General features: G+C 37.9%; 1 protein-coding gene and 1 pseudogene across 2 annotated transcripts; one reads left to right on the top strand and one right to left on the bottom strand.

Moving 5' to 3' along the window:
• LOC121804090 overlaps positions 1–7,114 on the top strand; it is a 30,387-nt pseudogene extending 23,273 nt beyond the window's left edge.
• LOC121805344 (probable inactive ATP-dependent zinc metalloprotease FTSHI 4, chloroplastic) lies at positions 6,504–17,699 on the bottom strand. 2 transcript variants are annotated; one of them, XM_042205151.1, is made up of 17 exons: positions 17,344–17,699; positions 16,441–16,762; positions 15,609–15,987; positions 12,982–13,240; positions 12,597–12,728; positions 11,304–11,378; positions 11,099–11,224; positions 10,906–11,015; positions 10,753–10,831; positions 10,523–10,660; positions 10,295–10,406; positions 9,383–9,546; positions 9,195–9,300; positions 9,002–9,078; positions 8,261–8,404; positions 7,998–8,163; positions 6,504–7,053 (listed from the first exon to the last, which is right to left on the bottom strand). In XM_042205151.1, the coding sequence occupies exons 1-16, from the start codon at positions 17,587–17,589 to the stop codon at positions 8,020–8,022; spliced, it is 2,613 nt and encodes an 870-aa protein (XP_042061085.1). In that variant the 5' UTR covers positions 17,590–17,699; the 3' UTR covers positions 6,504–7,053; positions 7,998–8,019. The 2 variants fall into 2 exon arrangements, with proteins under 2 accessions (XP_042061085.1, XP_042061086.1); XM_042205152.1 differs by having other exon boundaries at positions 16,507–16,762.
• Between the last annotated feature and the right edge of the window lie 1,026 nt (positions 17,700–18,725).

The raw sequence follows: 18,725 nt of genomic DNA, 5'->3' as shown, positions 1-18,725 counted from the left end.
CTGCCCTCCGATTTGGATCCCGCCACTGCTTATGCAACCCTGAAAGCACGACTGGGAGTTTCCTTGTCAAGGGACCGAGCCACAAACTCCAACACACCAAACCCTCCATCTCTCCAAACACAAGCCTCCCTTCGTATCCCTGAACCTACAACCTCCATTCCCTTGGTACCATACGGTGGGGATGATTCTGAAGACGAGAAAGAGGAGTTACTCGCCACCGCCCCGGTCGAAGGAGCACCGTCTGAGCAGCCGCCACATGCAGAAGGCACGGCTGCTCCCAGCATTCCGACACCACCCAGTGGCGGAGGATCCAACTCCCCTACCTTCCGAGGGCCGACACAACCGATTGAGGTTGTAAACATTGAAGACGATTCTATGGAGAACCTTCTGCCTCCTCCCAGAGAAATATTACAACGAAGGGGAGCGGAATGGAACTTCATTCCTCAGGCAGAGGATGAATCGGTTCCGGAGGAGGAGGAGGAGCTGCTGCACTGTCGGGCACGCAAGGGAGACGTCAATAGGCTGGTGGAGGGGGTGGAGGCCAGAATGGCCAGCATGCAGAGGGCATAAGAAGGGCAAGAGGAAAGGCGTCGTATTGCACGACAACTGTTGAATACGCCAGATGAACCGGAGAACTTAGGAGCCGCTGGGGCGATAAACCAGGAAGCTGGAGAGGCCGAGAAAGAAAAGAGGGCTGTTGAGACCAGCTGCCAGGAGGCTGGGAAGAAAAGGAAAGGGAAGGAGACTGTTCCTCCTCATTCGAAGAAGATGTGCCCCATTACTCGGGGCATTGTTATTGCTGATCAACCTGCCCCTTCAAGAGAAGGAGATGGGGGCAGTGACACTGAGGATAGGGAACTCCAGTGGGCCCGAACATCCCGCAGGCAACAGGGAAGGCCAGCATCACCCTCCGCTGCCGAATATACAAAACAAACTGTGGTGTTGACCACAGACCTCCTCCGGCAGATGCTGGAATTTGAAAACCACAAGTGGAATGAGGAGGTCCAACAGAGGGTGACGGACACGAAGAAGCTGAAGGCAGACAGGAGACTTCACCAGCCATCCCTGGAGACGATCCGGGTTGAGGAAAAATTTACCCAGTATATTACTGGGATTAGTTTTGAATGGTTGCTGGAGATCGAGGATACCTTTGTGCCCGCAGACCTGGCGAAAGAGTTCTTCACATCCTTCCGGTTTACCGGAAGTACGAACTTGGAGGCAAAGAGTATTTCTTTCCGGGTGTTCGGGCGCAAACAGAAGATGACCCTGAACGAGTTCTTTGTGCGAATGGGGCTGCATAAAGAAGCCCAGGTCGCTAGTGGAAAATGGTTCGGGCGCGACATTGGCCTTCCTTAGAGGAGGTCGGACTTTGATCAGCAGGCAGTCTAGCAGGCCTTGTGCAACAGACGTGCCCCCGAGTTTAAAGCTTCTGAGTACAGAGGGGACCACATTGCCGATCCAACCCTCCGTCTTGCTCAAGCCTACCTAGCATGCAATCTCCTTGGCCACCACAACACACTGTCAATCACCACTCTGGCCGAGCTTTATTTTATGTGGTGCATGAAGGAGCAAAGGAGGGTGCATCTGGGCTACTGGATTGCGTACTCGATAAGTCAGATTGCCATTCGCCTTGCCCGCCACCTCAACTTTTGCCACCTTCTCGGAGCCTACCTAAGGCGGAATTGGGTCCTAGAATTCCAAGCAGGTGTAGAGCTCCCCAGTCGCTTCCCAAAACCAGAACTGTTTAACACTGATTTCTTTGTAAGAATTCAGGTACTTGAAAGGCTGCGTGACGGAAGACTCTGTTTTATCTCGAAGGTTCGGAAGGAGAAGCAGGCAGAGCAACAAGGAGCAAGGCAGACAGAGCTTGAGGAGGCCAGACGCGAAAAAAGGAGGATGAAGACGGATCGGCCGGTGAGTCCCGACAGGCAGCCAAGGCAGAGGTTGGAGCTAACATTTATACCAGAACCAGAGGAGGCTGCACGCGCTAACAATGAATGGAGGCTCCGCATAGAGCAAATGTTGATGCAGCTATTGGAAAATTCATACGCACAACTGGTCGCTCAATCCAGGGTTCTGCAGGCTCTTCGCCAACTGACCTTAGCTATGCAACCACCATTTCCCTCTACAAGCTCTCCTCCACCTCAGTGTCCTACATCCTCCAAGGCTACCTTCAGCTTCCCCAAGTCAACCCCCCAGGAAGCCCTAAGTACACCCCCTATCTCAGCTGATGTTAATTTCAAAACAATTTTAGTTTTATTTTGTTTGAGGTATGTATAACTTTTACTCTATTCCGCATCACACTTATACATGTGTTGGGTCTAAGAGTGAGAAGTATGCATGCCCTTTTTCTATGTTGTTAGTCTGCCTATATCTGTTTTGTTTTCGTTTTTCTGTGTTAGTTAGCATGTGTTGATCGCTGGCACTGCCTCACACTTAGCCCAGTATCTGGACTAAGTGTGAGAAGTTTCCCTTGTTTGTTGTTGTGCCGTTGCCTGTGCCTAACCCTTTTTTCCACTGCATCCAGTCCCTCGAGGACGAGTTCATATGCAGTGGGGAGGGGGGACGGGTTAGTTACAATAGAATCATACATGCTAAAAATCTTTACAAAAATAACAAATTCCAGTTAGTAATAAAATAGGCAATATGCATGAAATTGGATAATTGGAAGACTTGATTACTTTTTGGAAGAGTTAGAAAAATGATTCAGTATGCTCACGTGTAAAAACTTGATTGCAAAAACTTGATCAATTTGAACGACGCAAGTATGATGGAAACGCTCAATTTCTAAACCAAATGTGAAGCCTCTCTATATGTGAGTTATAAGCCAAAAGTAGAACACCTTCTACTATTTTTACAAAAGGAAATTTTATGAGAGGCTGACTTTTAATATTGAGATGACAATTGCACAAGTAGTAAGGACTAAAGGCACTAGGACTTAGCCTTTTGAGCCATTTTCTTCCTTTGTTCCACAAACCCGCCTCACTAATCAAGGCACCCCTTAGTTAACCACGTTGAGCCCATACACTCTTACCCGTTCCTTGAAGCCTTAAAAGTAAATTCAAAGTTTCATATCACATGAGGAAAGAGGGTCAAAGAGATGAATTTTGTCAAGGGAAACAAAAGGGGATAGCGATAGAATGGTCGAAATGAAGGGTAGCCGGGTTGATCAAGTTAGACAATCGGGTTGATCATATAAAAAGAAATGAAGAAAAGGTTTGAGAAAAAGAGGGCAGGAAATAGTTGTAACCTGACCCAGAAAATCAAAAGTCAGGAAATAAGCCGGAAGTTATAAGGCTAAAGGTCGATATTTGACCAAGAAGGAGCATCAAGCAGAGGAAGAAATAAATATCCCAAATCTGATCCAGCGAGTTTAATCAAATCTTTGGCTTTTTGACTCATGTGATTTTTCTTTTTAATTTACAAATTTTATTTTAAACTTAGAACCCCTAAGACCCTACCCTAATACGTTACTACCCTTGAGCCCCGTTACAACCCAAAACAAAGACCTTAAGGAACTATCTTGTGCAGTCCGATTCAAAGTATTAAATTTATGGCAACACCGAGTGAACAAGTCCTAACATCTCTGGTGAGAAATGAGTGACTGAGTGAATCCAACAGTGGTTTTTAAATTGAGCAATCTTGACAAGCTGACACCTTGATCAAGCAAAAGCGAAAGAGAAGGAACACAAGCTACTGGCAAATGGATTGACCTCGACCTCGGGTATGATTGTTGGAAAATTATTCGGTCTAATGCATACATGTGAATACGTGTTTTTTATCTTGAAGTCTTGTTTTCGTTTTTTCTTTTACCTGTGAAATAAGTAAACAATGCCTGAAATTTGCCTTATTTATTTTCTTTTCTTTTTTTCTTTATACTTGAGGACAAGTATGTTTTAAGTGTGAGCAGTTTGATAAGGCTCATTTCATGCATCGGTTTAAGGGTAAAATGTACGCTGCTTGATCGGTTTATCGCACAAAACAAGTGTTAAATGTGCAGGAATGCCACTTGACCAAGGCAGCAATGCCAAACTGATCAAGCAAGTACAAAAGGCGATAAAAGGCCAAGAATCAGGGGAGTGATCAAGCAGTTAGGCGGGGACCGCTGGCTTCTAGAAGAAGAACACGTGAGGAAATGAGCTGGATGTGGCGCACCATTCTGTTATCAAGGACAACGTTCTAGAAGGGGACACGTGCTAGCTTATGAGACGCAAGGACGGACCTGAGTCATGAATCTGTTACTCAAAAGCGTCGTCATTCTAGAAGAAAGGCACGTAGCAATCAATGAGTCGCTCATTCTCAGCATGAGCGAATATTCCCTGTCAGAATCGTTATCCAGCTGGAGGCCGAATCGAGCTTATAAATAGAGGGTGTGCCATCACAAGAAGGGAGATCCTTTACTTTCCGTCTAGCTTAGCTTAGTCCAGTTCTCTAGAATAGCTTAGCTTAGATAAAGTAATGCGTAGTTAGAAAGGGGAATTAAAGAAGCGCTGCAGAATACTTGTTTTCTGTCGGCGTATTCCTAAATTACCCGCCGAGATTCTTCTCGGTTTTATTTGCTTTCTTATTTTCCAAAGTATTAGCTTAGTTTTAATTTCGCTCTGTATTGCTCTCAGTTTAGTTTAATCAAAGTTATTTCGTTTTCATCCTCGCATTTACTTTTCCGCTGTTACCTGCAATTTACTTAACCCAGTAGTTAAATCTTCGTTGATCAAGCTAGCTAGTTTAATTCTGCCTAGAGTAAAAAACTGTAGTTAAAAACTCCCAAGTTAAAGCGTGGCAGCAGCCAACCCCCCCTGTTCACTACTCACACACTCAACACACCAACTTCTCTGTGGGATCGATCCTGAACTTGCCGCTTTACAGTTAAAGTTGTGAAAAATTGGGAGTTTACAAATTACTTTGGTAAGGAAGAAAGAGCGAGAGCAAGACTGCATTGATTAAGTGGCAACGACATTTGCTAACTGATCCGACCGATTCGGTTATCATTCCATATAACTTGATCCGCATTCTAATCGTGTTTTCGTCTCTTTCCAAGTCCTTCCAGACACATCGACATGGAGTCTCTGACCAACAACCTTAGTCTCTAGAAGGATCAAAATCGCAAAATGCTCGGCTCCTTCTCCGCTTGTAGCAATGTCACGGGAATCGTTACCGACACCCGCACCATCGCCCGCCTCCTCCACCAATACGGAGCGTTTGCGTGTTTCGACTTTGCTGCCAGGTCAATAATTCATCCTAACGAACTTTTTTATGGAACATAAATTTTAAAGGTGGATTCGATCCTGAGATCTTTGGCATCATACATTAATCACTCTACCACTAGATTGTTGTTACTCTATATTTACTTTATTTTATGAATTATGTATGTTTGATGTAGTGGGCTGTATACAAAGATTGAGATGAGATCGAGCAAAACAGATGGATACGATGCAATATTCTTGAGCCCACATAAGTTTTTGGGTGGTCCAGGTACACCGGGGATACTATTGATGAGCAAGATTCTTTATCGTCTCGGTTCATCACCTCCATCTACTTGCGGAGGTGGAACTATTGATTTTGTCAATAATTTGGGTGAACAGGTAACTATTTTCTCATCTTTCTACAAAATATTCAATTATGATTTTGTAGATGCATCCACAATATATTACTCCCACTGAAATAATTTGGATGGACGATACAGGTTTTTTTTGGATGAATGAAAATAGAATTATGAGATTATTTTTCTTGGACGTAGGAAGTATTAGTTTCACTATTTTATAATTTTTATTATGAAGGATAAATCTTTTAATAAAACAATAAAAAATCCTCCCTCCGTCCGCCATTAAATGTCTCATATTTGACCGGCACGGGTTTTAGAAAGGTTGGTGAAATGTGGGGCCTACTTTTATATTTTGGTTTTATAATAAAATGAAAGTGAAATGAGTTAGTGGAATGTAGAGTCCACTTACCAAATATGGTAAAAGTGAAATGAGACATTTATTGACGGACTGACGAAAAAGTAAAAATATGACTTTTAATGGCAGGCGGAGGTAGACTTTGTTCTATACTTTTCAAAACTAGAATCATAATGAGCAAGTTCCAAAATTTTGCAATTATTTTATACATGGATATTCTGATGAATCCCTCGATGATGTGGCAATCAGATTTTGCAAATATCCCATCATTGTTTCTGGTTAAATCACACGACATCGTTATGCGTTATCATTGTTTCAATGTAGATAAATTTGATTGTCACATCGCGGGTTTCATCGGAAGACGTATTGAAATGATTGCAAAATTCTGAAATTTGGTGATTTATCATTCCAATTTTGAAAAGTATGAACAAACCAGAATTTGACAAAAAAAAATCATGATTTATTTAGCTATTTTCCCTATTATAGAAATTTGAATGTATTATTTTTATAATAGTAATAGATCCTAATATCACTCAAGATTGAAATTTTTGAACTGAAATGTGTCACTGTATCATTTATTGCGCAGTTAACCATTCTTTTTGTAGGTAGGACGCAATTTATTTTTATTAATTAGTAAGTGACAGTACTAGTATAAATACACATATAAACTATAAAGTGGGTAGTAGCCTATTAATTAATAATTTAATCACCTTGGCAAAATAATTATAGCATGCATTTTTGTAATTCAGGACACCCTATACCTAGACGATATAGAAGAAAGAGAAGACGCCGGAACTCCACAAAACATCCAAAAAGTAAGAGCTGGCTTAGCTTTCTGGATCAAGGAATTCATAGGTTATAAAGCCATAGTGATGGTGGAGAAGACACACACTGAGAAAGCAGTGCAACGATTGATTCGCAATCCCAATATTGTGATATTAGGCAACACTCATGTGAAGAGCCAAGCCATCTTATCTTTCCTCATACATACTTCATCCCCAAGCAAGAGCAGAGGCAAGCCTCTCAATGGCTCTTTCGTCGCCAAGCTTCTCAATGACCTCTTCGGCATTCAAGCCCGCGGAGGTTGCGCCTGTGCCAGCTCCTACCCCCACACTTTACTCAATCTTGAAGAGCACCGCTCGCTTGCCATGAGATCCTTCATCAAAAAGGTGATTTACTCAGTTAGTCTATGTTTTTCATTTATTAGAAAACCTTGATTTTCCTTGTCTTATACTATAATTAATGAAGTCTTATATTGTTGGCTTGCAATTTGCAAACGTATACTACATTGGAGAATGAAGGAAGTTGGAAGCAATATACCAAGTTATTGTAACTCCAATTAGTTTGAGACATTTTGATAGTGACACAAAAGCAAATACGTAAAGGCTTGGTCCAAAACGGACTATATTAAACTAATATGTGATCTCAAAGTTCAAGTGGCTTGGGTCGGGGACTCGGGTTGAAGTCTGGCCCAGGATGATTCGGGGTAGAGTCGGACCTTTAATGACTGGATGAAGAGAGAATACAGTAACAGAGAGTAAAGTACGTGGGAAGAAATGTGTTTTGGATTAATAGCCTAAACCTTGTTTTCAGGAGAGTGAGCATTGAGTGACATACGTATTTAAGGGAAATTTTTAATAATTAAAATAAATTAGTCCCCTTCCCTCGAAAATTTGTAATTTGATCATTTAATGAGCACGATATATAGTTTTGAATTTTGATCCTTCATGTCATATCTACAAAACAATGATCAATTAAACTCTTGCTTAACGAAATTTATGCTTCTTCATCACATAATTTTAGTTTTCTCATCTAAGCTGTATTTTCCAAAATTCCCTAATTCTAAACTCAATCAAACATCTGCAAAAGGTCAAGCAGGATCAACCATCTTCTTCACCAAAGATATCTCCTCCAAAAGTAGCCAAAAACCACATAAGAAAATTTGCGAATACAAAACAACGAATCTAGGTGAAGACACATAGGAAGTCTTGCAATTTAAAGCATTATATGACCAACATTATTACTTACAGTTTATGCTGGTCATCTTATGATTTTTGAAAATTAGCAATTGATAAAAGTTAAAGAATAAAATAAACTTACCTGACAATAATGAATTTTAGTCTTATAGGAAGTGGCTGGCCATCAAAAGCTCTGGCCTCTCTCTCTCTTCTTCAATTTCTATAGAGGCTTCATTCCTTATTTCATCAACCCTTTCATCCCAAATTCCATCTACTAACTTCCATGTCTCATCACTAATGATTTGAGTCTGCATAATAAGCGAGATATGAGGAAAGTAACAAGGGGCAATCGAATTTTTTTCTCTCCAAGGAAAAGAAGAGAAAAGAAGTATAATTTGTCATTACCTCCAGGGGACGAGGTGCACCAAAAGTTGAGAATCCCACGTTTCCAGGAGCAAAAGTTACCCTCCCTGGAAGTGATACACCATGAACTCCCCACCGTCCGGCATGTATAAGGGCTCCATATTCATCCAATTGCCTCACAGCAGGCTGGGAACATGAAAACATCAATTTATATAAAATCGTGAAGAAGAAGATTGGTGACAGGTGACAGATGACCAAGTGTAGTCTTCAATAACAGGAAGTATCCCTCAAGAATTTAGTCACAAACCTCTAAAGGGAACAGATCTTTGAGGGAAAAGTGCAAAATTTTAGGGCTTGGTAGAATGAGAAATGTGATGGGATAAATATCGAATGACAAAAGAACAGATTGGAAATAACCAAACAAAAGCCACCTCTCTAATTCCTAGTGGAACTAAATAAACCAACTACCCTAGATAAACTTAAACAAACAAAAGAATAACAAAAGACAATTGCATAAAAATTTTGAGACAGTTTATGTAGATGACAGATATTACTGGAAACTGAAACTATCATTCAACCTGTTCCAAATCACAGAGGGGATTTTAGAGGCCTTAAAAAGTAACATGGGCTTATTTTTCTTTCTAGTTCATACAAAAGGGGCCAGATGTAGCACTAGCACTTAAGTGATTGTGTTGGCCAATTTATTTACTTTTCAAAAGTTTTGCTTGGTTAGGGATACAGATTTCAAGAAAACTTGTATTGAAGCATATGCTGAGAACACACCTGAGGCAATCGAGGTGAATTGCTGTAAATTTTCCAAATTTCATCGGCTTTTATCTCTCCCTTCTCAAGTAGGACATCTGCTTGAAGTAAAAGCGAATGGTCAGAATCAGCATGAAGCAGCAAAAGATAATAGCAAATTAAGCAATATTTAAGCACAAACTAAAATAATTAAATACTATTAAGAGAAACCGGCCTGTTATCTTCTCCACGGCAGGACGGTTTTCTCTTAACGCAGTTGAGCATTTCTCAACAGCGAAACGGAGGTATTCTTCTCTAAGTGCTTCAAGTTTAGCAGCCAGCTGCACACGATAATTATAAAGCATCAGAAAATGGAAATAAAAAAAACTCCCAATTTAGAAGCAGGCGGCACCACTTCCTCACATTAGGCACAAGATCATGTTGATATCTGTAGAAGGCTTTCCCAAAAGCCGTCATTCCAGTTTGCAAAATCAAGAACTCAGCACGTCTGGAAGCTTCTAATGTGGCTTTTGCAGAAATCCAGCATAAATTATCAATTCCAAATACCTCTTCTTCAATTACTCTGGCTGCACATATGAATAATCAGTACCACGTCGAATAGGTTAATATTCTATAAACCTTATACAGATGTCTAGATTTGACACAAAATTATTTGCAAAGATGAAGAGAGAGATCTCTGACAAAATGTTATCAATCTCGCCAAAGTAAGACAAGATCACTTTTGAGGCAACTAGAAAAAATGTCTTTGTAAGCTATAGATCCATAGATCTATTCATTTCTAATTCTGGAACAGTGAATGATGCATCACCGAGACAGCTTGTTCGTTCAAGCAGAAAGCATAGTTTAGAACACCTTAATAAATCAATTTATAAGAAGCTATTAATATAGTAGTAAAGTAAATTTCAAAAGAAAGTCATAAGGAAATAGAATTTCCATCCTAGGGAAGAGCAGCCTTTCACCCCTAAAAAGTTTACATTCATCCAGCAGAATACAATCAGAAAATTAGTACTTCTCCGTTAATCCAACTAATATGATGTAACCAATGACAATCGTCCATTTTATTTTCACCTACATGGTTACATGCCAAAACTAAACATAGATAATAGTGTTTTTCAGTTGCAACACTGCTTCAAAATGCATAGTATGGTGCAAAATATCGAATTGACAAAACTTTGAATTACTAGCATTCACTAGATACTGATTAACACAATTACCAAGGCATATAAACATGATAGTAGGATTGTCGAAGAGAAAAAAATAAAAGTACAGATAATTTTTAACAATCGATCTCGGACATGTCCTAGTGGAACTTACGAGCACATGCGCGTATTATAGCATCCACATAATCTGCCTTTCGCAGAAATACCCTGCCTGATGTCTCTTCATAACGCATATTTGGCTGACTCTGTATGGAATTAATATCGGTCTGGAAATATAAAGAATATATTAAAACAAAACCAGATGATCTTTCTGTTAGTTCTTTCGCAAGATAATTTAGAAAGAAAGTGGCATGAAGAAAGAACACAATGAGATATATCATACATCAGCAAAAGGATGGTAGGGATCTGGAATGCAACATGCAAGAACAGCAACAGCTGCCTCTCTATATGCCAATCTCAGTTTTAGCTCTTCAGGGACATCGGTACTGTCTTCCTGACCCGTCTCAAAAGTGCCTTTTTGCTGAAAGATTTGATTGATTTTGACATGAGCATGCTTTGTACTAAAACCAAGTCAAGAAGCACGAGCAAGTTAAAAACATTTCTAGAACTTACTCGCTTCAAGGCCTCAAGAAGTTCTTCCCATCCGATGTAATCCAAGTCCTTTCTAGCAGTCAAAATCCCAGCTTCATTCCTGTAATTGATGATCCTTCAGCCACTCCCCATGAAGGAATATTAGATTTAAATAAGAGGAAAGTAATTTTTTACAGTATATTTTGCAATTCAGCTCCAGTAAAATCTTCTGTAAGATCTGCAATTTCCTGAAGTAGAGTCTCCTTCTCTTCCTCCGAACGAAAATATTTATTTCGAGCATGCACCTATTATGTTTACATTAGAACTTCTTTTCATTGACATTAAAACTTGCTCTAATAAAACATGTCCTTAGAAAAACAGTGCATACCCTCAAAATGGCAAATCTTCCATCTTTTGAAGGTAATCCAACACGGATTATCTTGTCAAAGCGCCCTTTTCTCAGAAGAGCAGGATCAAGAATGTCCAGTCTATTTGTTGCACCAATAATTAATACCTGATATATGATCTTCTAAAGTCAACTTCGGAGAAGATTAATTAGCACTGGAAATAGTGTAATTTTAATCAGTGCATACCTGTGACGTTGATTCTTTAAAACCATCCATTTCTGTCAGTATTTGAAGCAGTCCTTGTTCCCTTTCTGCACCACCCTAATGAAGCAAAGAGATGAAAGAGAGTGAATGGTGCATACTTCCTTTGTCCCATAAAAGTTGAGTCACTTCATTTTGTGCACTCGTTTTGAAAAAATCGTAATAAATAGTTAAAGTGGATAAATAATAAAGTAAATTTGAAAATAATGCAGACAAGACTTTTATCTACGTTATTCTCAATTTTATTTTACAATTTATCCATTCTAACTATTTATTACGATTTTTTCAAAACGAGTGCAAAAAATGAAGTGACTCAACTTTTATGGGACATAGGGAGTACTAATTTATATTCTCAATTTGAAATATTAATTGTATTATACTCCCTCCGTCCGTGAAATATTGTCCAGTTTTTCCATTTTAGTAAGTCCGTAAAAAGTTGTCTATTTTGCTTTTTTACTATTTTTGGTAAATGGACCCCACTTTCCACTAACTCTTTAAAATCACATTCTATTATAAAACTAATACTCCCTCCGTCCCATAGAAATAGGCCATTTGGCATGGGCACGAGTTTTAATGCATAATTGGTAAGTAAGAGAGGAGGAAAAGTAGTTGAAATTCTCTAGTGGATAGTGGGGCCCCATAAATAATAAAGTAAAAGAGAAGGAGAAAATGGTTCCCATATATGGATATGGACTATTTTTATGGGACGGACGAAAAAGGAAATATGGCCTATTTCTATGGAACGGAGGGAGTATATAAATGTGGGACCCTCATTCCACTAACTTTTTCAACTCATTTTTTCTTCACATTTCTTAAAATCCGTGCCAAGTCAAACTTGGACAATATTTCATGGACGGAGGGAGTAGCATTTAGAAAGAAGAAATCCCGGTGAGGACTAGGTTTGGGATAACATAAAACAGCAGACGCACAGTATGTCATCTTGAAAATTCTTAACAAATGCAGTCACTCACTTACTCTTACTACAGATATCTTTCAAGTAACAGATCTGACAATACAATAATGCATAAAGAATTAGTACAATCAATTAAAATCAACAATTTAATGAACTTTCCATATTTCAGAGCCATGAAGATTAAAGAAACAGGCAACCTTATTGAATGTCCTATCTTCTGAAATTTGAATGTCTTATCTTCTGATATTTAAACATCATTAAAAATTATAAATAAATAAGTAAATATAGATATGTGAGCCACTAGCATCTTCAGATTGAGAAGCAAGCAACATTTATTTGCATAGAGTATAAGAGAACTTCAATACCCCTCCAATATCAGGTCCTCCACGTTTGCTGCCAATTGCATCTATCTCATCAATAAAAATTATGGAAGGGGAAAATGATCTGGCACTAGCAAAAAGATCCTTCACACGAGAAGCAGCCACGCCAACAAACATCTGAATATAAAAAGAAGTTGATTTAGTTGGATCCGAAAATCTTAGAACACTATCTCTCATAAATAGTATAGAATCATAGGTTGCAACTAATCTTTTTCTGATCAATTCACATGAGAATACAAACGTTCAACAGTGATGACAATCAATCAGGACACCATAGGGGCAATGGTTCCAATGTATATCCACATTTTTTAAGAATCTATTCAGAAGCACAATTTGCAATATTGAACCATTGACTTTTATTTGACCTCACCTCAACAAAATCTGTACCATTAGATGCAAAAAATGGAAGGCCTGCCTCACCAGCTATGGCTTTTGCAAGAAGTGTTTTACCAGTACCAGGAGGTCCATGAAGGAGCACACCTTTTGGACAATAGATACCTTTATCTTGGAATTCCTCGTCATTTTTCAGTATTCTTACTATCTCTTGTAGCTCTCTCTTGATATATTCTTGGCCAGCAAAGTCATCAAATGTAACACCTGTTTTTTCTTCGGCTGATATGAATTTTGCCCTGGAATGGTGATAAAATAAATATGAATACATATCTATTAAATAATGCAAGAAATCAAATTATATTGCTCATCCACCAAAAAATCTCAATGAATCACATTATCAATAATAGCGTTATTAAAACATGCAAATCTTACATTTGTACATCATAAAATTGACAATCAAGAATCCTTTTATTTAAAATAAGTTCTATTCAATGTACTTAAACTTACCTGAAAGAATCCTCAATCCTTATCAATTCCTATTTGAGTGATAACAGAGTAAATTACAAGGAAAAGAACAAAGTCCACCCAATAATCTAGAGTATGTTTATTAGCGGATCCAAAATCATGTTGTGTAATCAGAATGCAGAAGTAAAAATCCTTCCCTTTCTGTTAGAGGTAAGAGGCGATGATGAGTAGAAGATGTTTGGGAACTGATATATACAATATAATTGTGAATGGGAAAGCAAAGATGACATATGCAACTCTCCCTCAAAGAAGGCCCACGGCAAGCCGTTCAATACCAGATAACTTTTCTATATCCTTCTTCTAACATCCATAGATTATATATACTATATTGTTAAGAGAGTAACTCCTGGACTCATCTTCTCCATTATTATCGTATTATTGTAGTCATAAGTAACTGACAGCTTCACTTTATTATTGGGGTAACATCTCCCTCCTTTCATCTTCAGTTTCCCCTAGTCAGCAACCCTTCGACTTCTACGCTTGTAGACAAGCCATGGTCGTTCGGTATCACTTTCCTCCCTCCCAGTCCTCCATCATTTCAGTAGTGGATTCATCATGAATTATATTGAATCTGTCTCCTATCTCCCATGTGGTATTACCTCTCCCTCTAATCAGAATTTAACTGTGCACCCCCAGAATCAAAAATTCACTTAATATATTGCAGTTTATATAAATAAACACAAAACATAATGTGACAATGCAACATATTTATTATATCATATATTGTAATCTAGTTTATATAATAGTGTGACATTTGACATTGATATATATATGTATATTTTTTGTTGCAAACATTAAAGTATGTGATGTAAATTAACATATGGAAATACTAGAATATACTCCCTCCGTCACAACTAAGTTGAGTCAAAACTTTTGGGCATAGAGATTAAGAAATTGTGTTGAAAAGTATGAGAGAGAAATAAAGTTGGAAAGATAAAGAGAGAGTAAAGTAGATGATGAAATAAAGTAAGAGTGATTGGATGTTTTGTTTTTTGTCAAAAAAGGAAATGACTCAACTTAGTTGAGACATCCCAAAAAGGAATACGACTCAACTTAGTTGGGACGGAGGGAGTATTAAATAATTAAATACAAACTTGAACATTAAATATTTTACAAATCCAATTATCCATCATCATTTCATAATTTTCATAAACACTTAATATAATACTCACTCGGTCTCAACTATGATGACACACTTTCCTTTTTAGTTTGTCCCAACCAAGATGACACATTTCTATTTTTTGGTAACTTTTTCTCTCCAATGAATACATTCAACCACTTTTTTCTCTCTTCAATTAAATATTCAACCCTCTTTCCCACTCCATTTAATTATTAGTTACTTACACCCACTCTTTCTCTCTCCAATTAACCACATTAACCAACACCACCTAAAATCTCGTGCTGACTAAGAAATGTGTCATCTTAGCCGGGACGGAGGGAGTAACACAGTGTTCAGATATGCTTTGCCATCTACAACAGAAATCATTTTCCTCAATTGTAGAAAAAGGAGCAAAGTCTTACTATTTAAGAAGAATTATTAAACTCAAACTTCTTAATTCGAAAATTCAAAGTTCTCCTCAACCCCTAGAAAAACACACCCATTTACATGAAGAGAACAAATGAAACTATATGAGCCTTGAATTTTGCAGAATCTACATCAAATGGTCAATGAATGAAATCATGTACACGCCATCAAATATGGAGATCATGTTGATGTCCAAGGAGTTAAACTTATGGGATCCAGGATCTATGTTCTAGGTTTTGTAAAGAATATATGCTAGTCTTTTAATGACATCACAAGGACAACCAATGAACAACAAGGCATAATAACCATGAGATGTTCGTCATGGTGAGGTGCCACTTTGAGGCAAGAAGGTAGTGCCATTGCTTTATCTTAAGTATGACACCTCTAGGGATTCAGGGTAACTCTTTTGGGAGTCTTGAACAGTTACAATATTTGCAAACTTATCCACTTCCAAAATGTCCAAACTAAAAATTTTAGTTGGCCACACTTCTCAGATTATTGGCACCAGCATAAAATTAGAAGCCAAAAAGTATTTAATCCATTCTGATATTAAGGAAGAATTTGACGACAAAAACTGGGGAAATAGATGGTTAAAAAACAGAAACTCTACTAACCGACTCTTCCCCAATGAGCCAAGTGCCTCCCGCTTGAGTGGCTGCAATGTTGTTTTTTTAGGAGGAGAGCCAAGATCACAAGGTATTAACTTTGCATATATCGGTCTCATCATAGTATCAATCCAGACATACAGACCAACAGCAAGAGCTAGCCTCATTCCCCACACAACTGCAGTGGCAACACTAGAATAGACTTCGGCAGGAACATTGTTCACATCAAGGACATCAACATTAACAAGCTGCTGATGCAACTTTCTCCAAACATCATTCCAGCAGTCGATTGGCATACGTTCAACAACATGGCGCCGAAAAACAATATCCTTTTTTATGTCATCTACTGAGCTTTCAGTTTTCCCTTCCTTTTTGTAAGGTAGAATCACTGCATTCAAACATAGAAAACAGAAAAATCATAAGAAGACAATCACCTTTTATTGAATCTCCTATTGTCTTATAATATCCTATAATTTAGAAATTTCTAACATAGACCAGAACAATAGGCAACTATATTTGATATAATAGGTTATAAAAGCAGAATATCTTGATGAGGAGGTGAATTAAGATTATTTACAAGCAAAACAGAGATTATGAATTAACAGTAAAAGTTTTGTTATATAAGGTAAAGCCAATAATCCTTCATTAATTCCAAATGTTGGAGCAAGAACTTATCCTAATTTTTTGTAGATTTACAATTCATGTAGCATAGCATCACCCAAGCATAGCAATAACTTGTCAACAAAATTCAAACTATGGCTGACTTCATACAGTTTTACCATCACCAAAATTTGATACACCCTAGTAGTACTATTCTGACATAATACAATTTAAAGTGCACCATTGTCCACTCCAGCAAATGAAAAAATATTGGGTTGGCATAGCAAAATCCATGATGCAGGAAAACCTGAGACTGTCTGCCCATAATTAGAGTACTCCATGAATCGAACATTGTTCGAATCAAGAAGTCTCTTGAAGTCACTGAAGTCTATGGAATGAGAAGTCACAGGGTCCCACTCCGTCCCTTTCAGTTTTCCCTTCATTGTCAAAAGTGCCCTGCTCCACTCTGATGTCATCATGAGCTGCCTCTCCAATTGGACATTCGCCTTCCTTTCAAATTCTTCCAATTTGTTCATACGTTCTTTCTCCACTTCCTTCAAACTCTGAGAATGATGAGACAAGTCATCAGCCAATAACACGATTCATGCCTAATATTGTGCATAGTGCTCTTCAACCACGTTATCACATCAATAGTTCGAAGAAGAAAAAAAATTGAACTAGGAAGTCAGTAGCCCCCATACACTTGTTATACTTGGAAATAAACGGTTTTACTAAGACTCAGGATAAGTAAACTCTGAAACACCATACAACTACATAAGCCATAGACAATCAAACTAATATGAACGAGAGACACAGCAACACATATCAAAAGATATTAATCCATTCATAGAAGTACCTCAACACCATAATTCATCCTCGGTAAACCCTCAAATATATCTTTCAAACTCAAAAGTTCAATATTTAAGCAATCTCCAAAAGGCTACTTTGCTTATGTAGCAATAAAACTAAAGCATAACCTCTAAAAGCAAAACTATTCTTAAACGGAAGCAATATATGCAATTTTGAGTAGCCAATTTCAAAATGGATAACAGCAGGAAAAAGACAATTACCAATGTGATTTACTTTTAATCACAAGCACAAATTAAAATTGGGTCTAAAACGAGGATGAAACACCCCCACCCACCTCGAATAGCTGTTGGGAGGAGTCGTTTTCCAATTGTGGCGGATTGGAGCTCGAGTTTGAGGAAGAAGCTTTGCAAATACTAATTCTGAGTGTTGTAGCATATTGGAACCGCCCAAGAAACAGGAAATTCGGCCGTCTATCATTTCGAATAAGTAATCGATTTGAAGAAGGAGAAATACACGAGGGTTTTGGCGCAGAACTATCCAGTGATGAGTTCAAAGCGCCGCAAAGGTTCATATTTTGCATTTTCCAGTGGAAAATGCGCGACGCAAACAACAACAGCTAACGCATTTACCCTTTTTCTCTCTTTTTTCTCTTTTTCGAAGTTTTCTACTTTTGTTTATTGACGGCCTCGCCTCGCCTCTCATATCTGAATTGAAGAATAATTGAAAATCGATAAATATATAGACAAGTCATTCACATGTGTCAATTAATTTATTTTTATATTTATTTATATTTTTGAGAAATTATCCATCCGTCCTATTAAAAAAATGGGCATCTGAAATGATACACGAATTAATGTACAATTGATAAAATAAGAAAGAAGATTAAAATGACAATTAAAGTACTATTAGTGGATAATGAGACACACAGTATAATTAGGACGTGTTCACTTTGTCTTAAATTTCAAGATTTTGTTCCAGATCTTGGCATTTCAGGGTTCGCCTACCTCAAAACAAAAACTTGAGAGCTCATGATGAATTTATATACTATAATAATTACAGTATATGACTCAGTTTTGTTTTAGCAATGAATTATCCCGCAATTATGGGATTATTATAGTAATGACAAGTAATAGTATCGTATCCACTGAGAATAATTAGTTACTTGAGTACCTCGTATTATAATTTTTTGCTATTTGATGTTCAAAAAATATGGAGAAAAATGTAGAGTTTTATAATTCAACTACAATGACTTAGTATTGATTTACTCCCCCCGATCATTAGGAGTTCTGGTTTTATGTTCCCTCCGTCCCAACTATATTCTTTTTTGGGATGTCCCAACTAAGTTGAGTCATTTCATTTTTTAACTAAAAACAAAATATCCAATCACTCTTTAAAAACAAAATATTCAATCAGTCTTACTTTATTCTATCACCTATTTTACTCTATCTCCATCTCTTCTATTTTATTCATCTCTCGTACATTTCAACACAATTTCTTAATCTTCGTGCCAAAAAGTTTTGACTCAACTTAGTTGGGATGGAGGAGGGAGTATCAATTTAGTCCGTCCGCCATTAGGAGTCCCGATTCACTTTTACTATAAATGGTAGGTAGACTCCACTTAACACTAACTCATTCCACTGACATTCTATTATAATACTAATATATAAAAATGGGTCTCACATTCCACTATCTTTTCTCATCACTTTTGTCTAAATT

This window comes from Salvia splendens, chromosome 5, assembly GCF_004379255.2.
Source record: "Salvia splendens isolate huo1 chromosome 5, SspV2, whole genome shotgun sequence".
Classification (NCBI taxonomy): Eukaryota; Viridiplantae; Streptophyta; class Magnoliopsida; order Lamiales; family Lamiaceae; genus Salvia; species Salvia splendens.
This window is presented reverse-complemented; position numbering and strand designations above follow the sequence as displayed.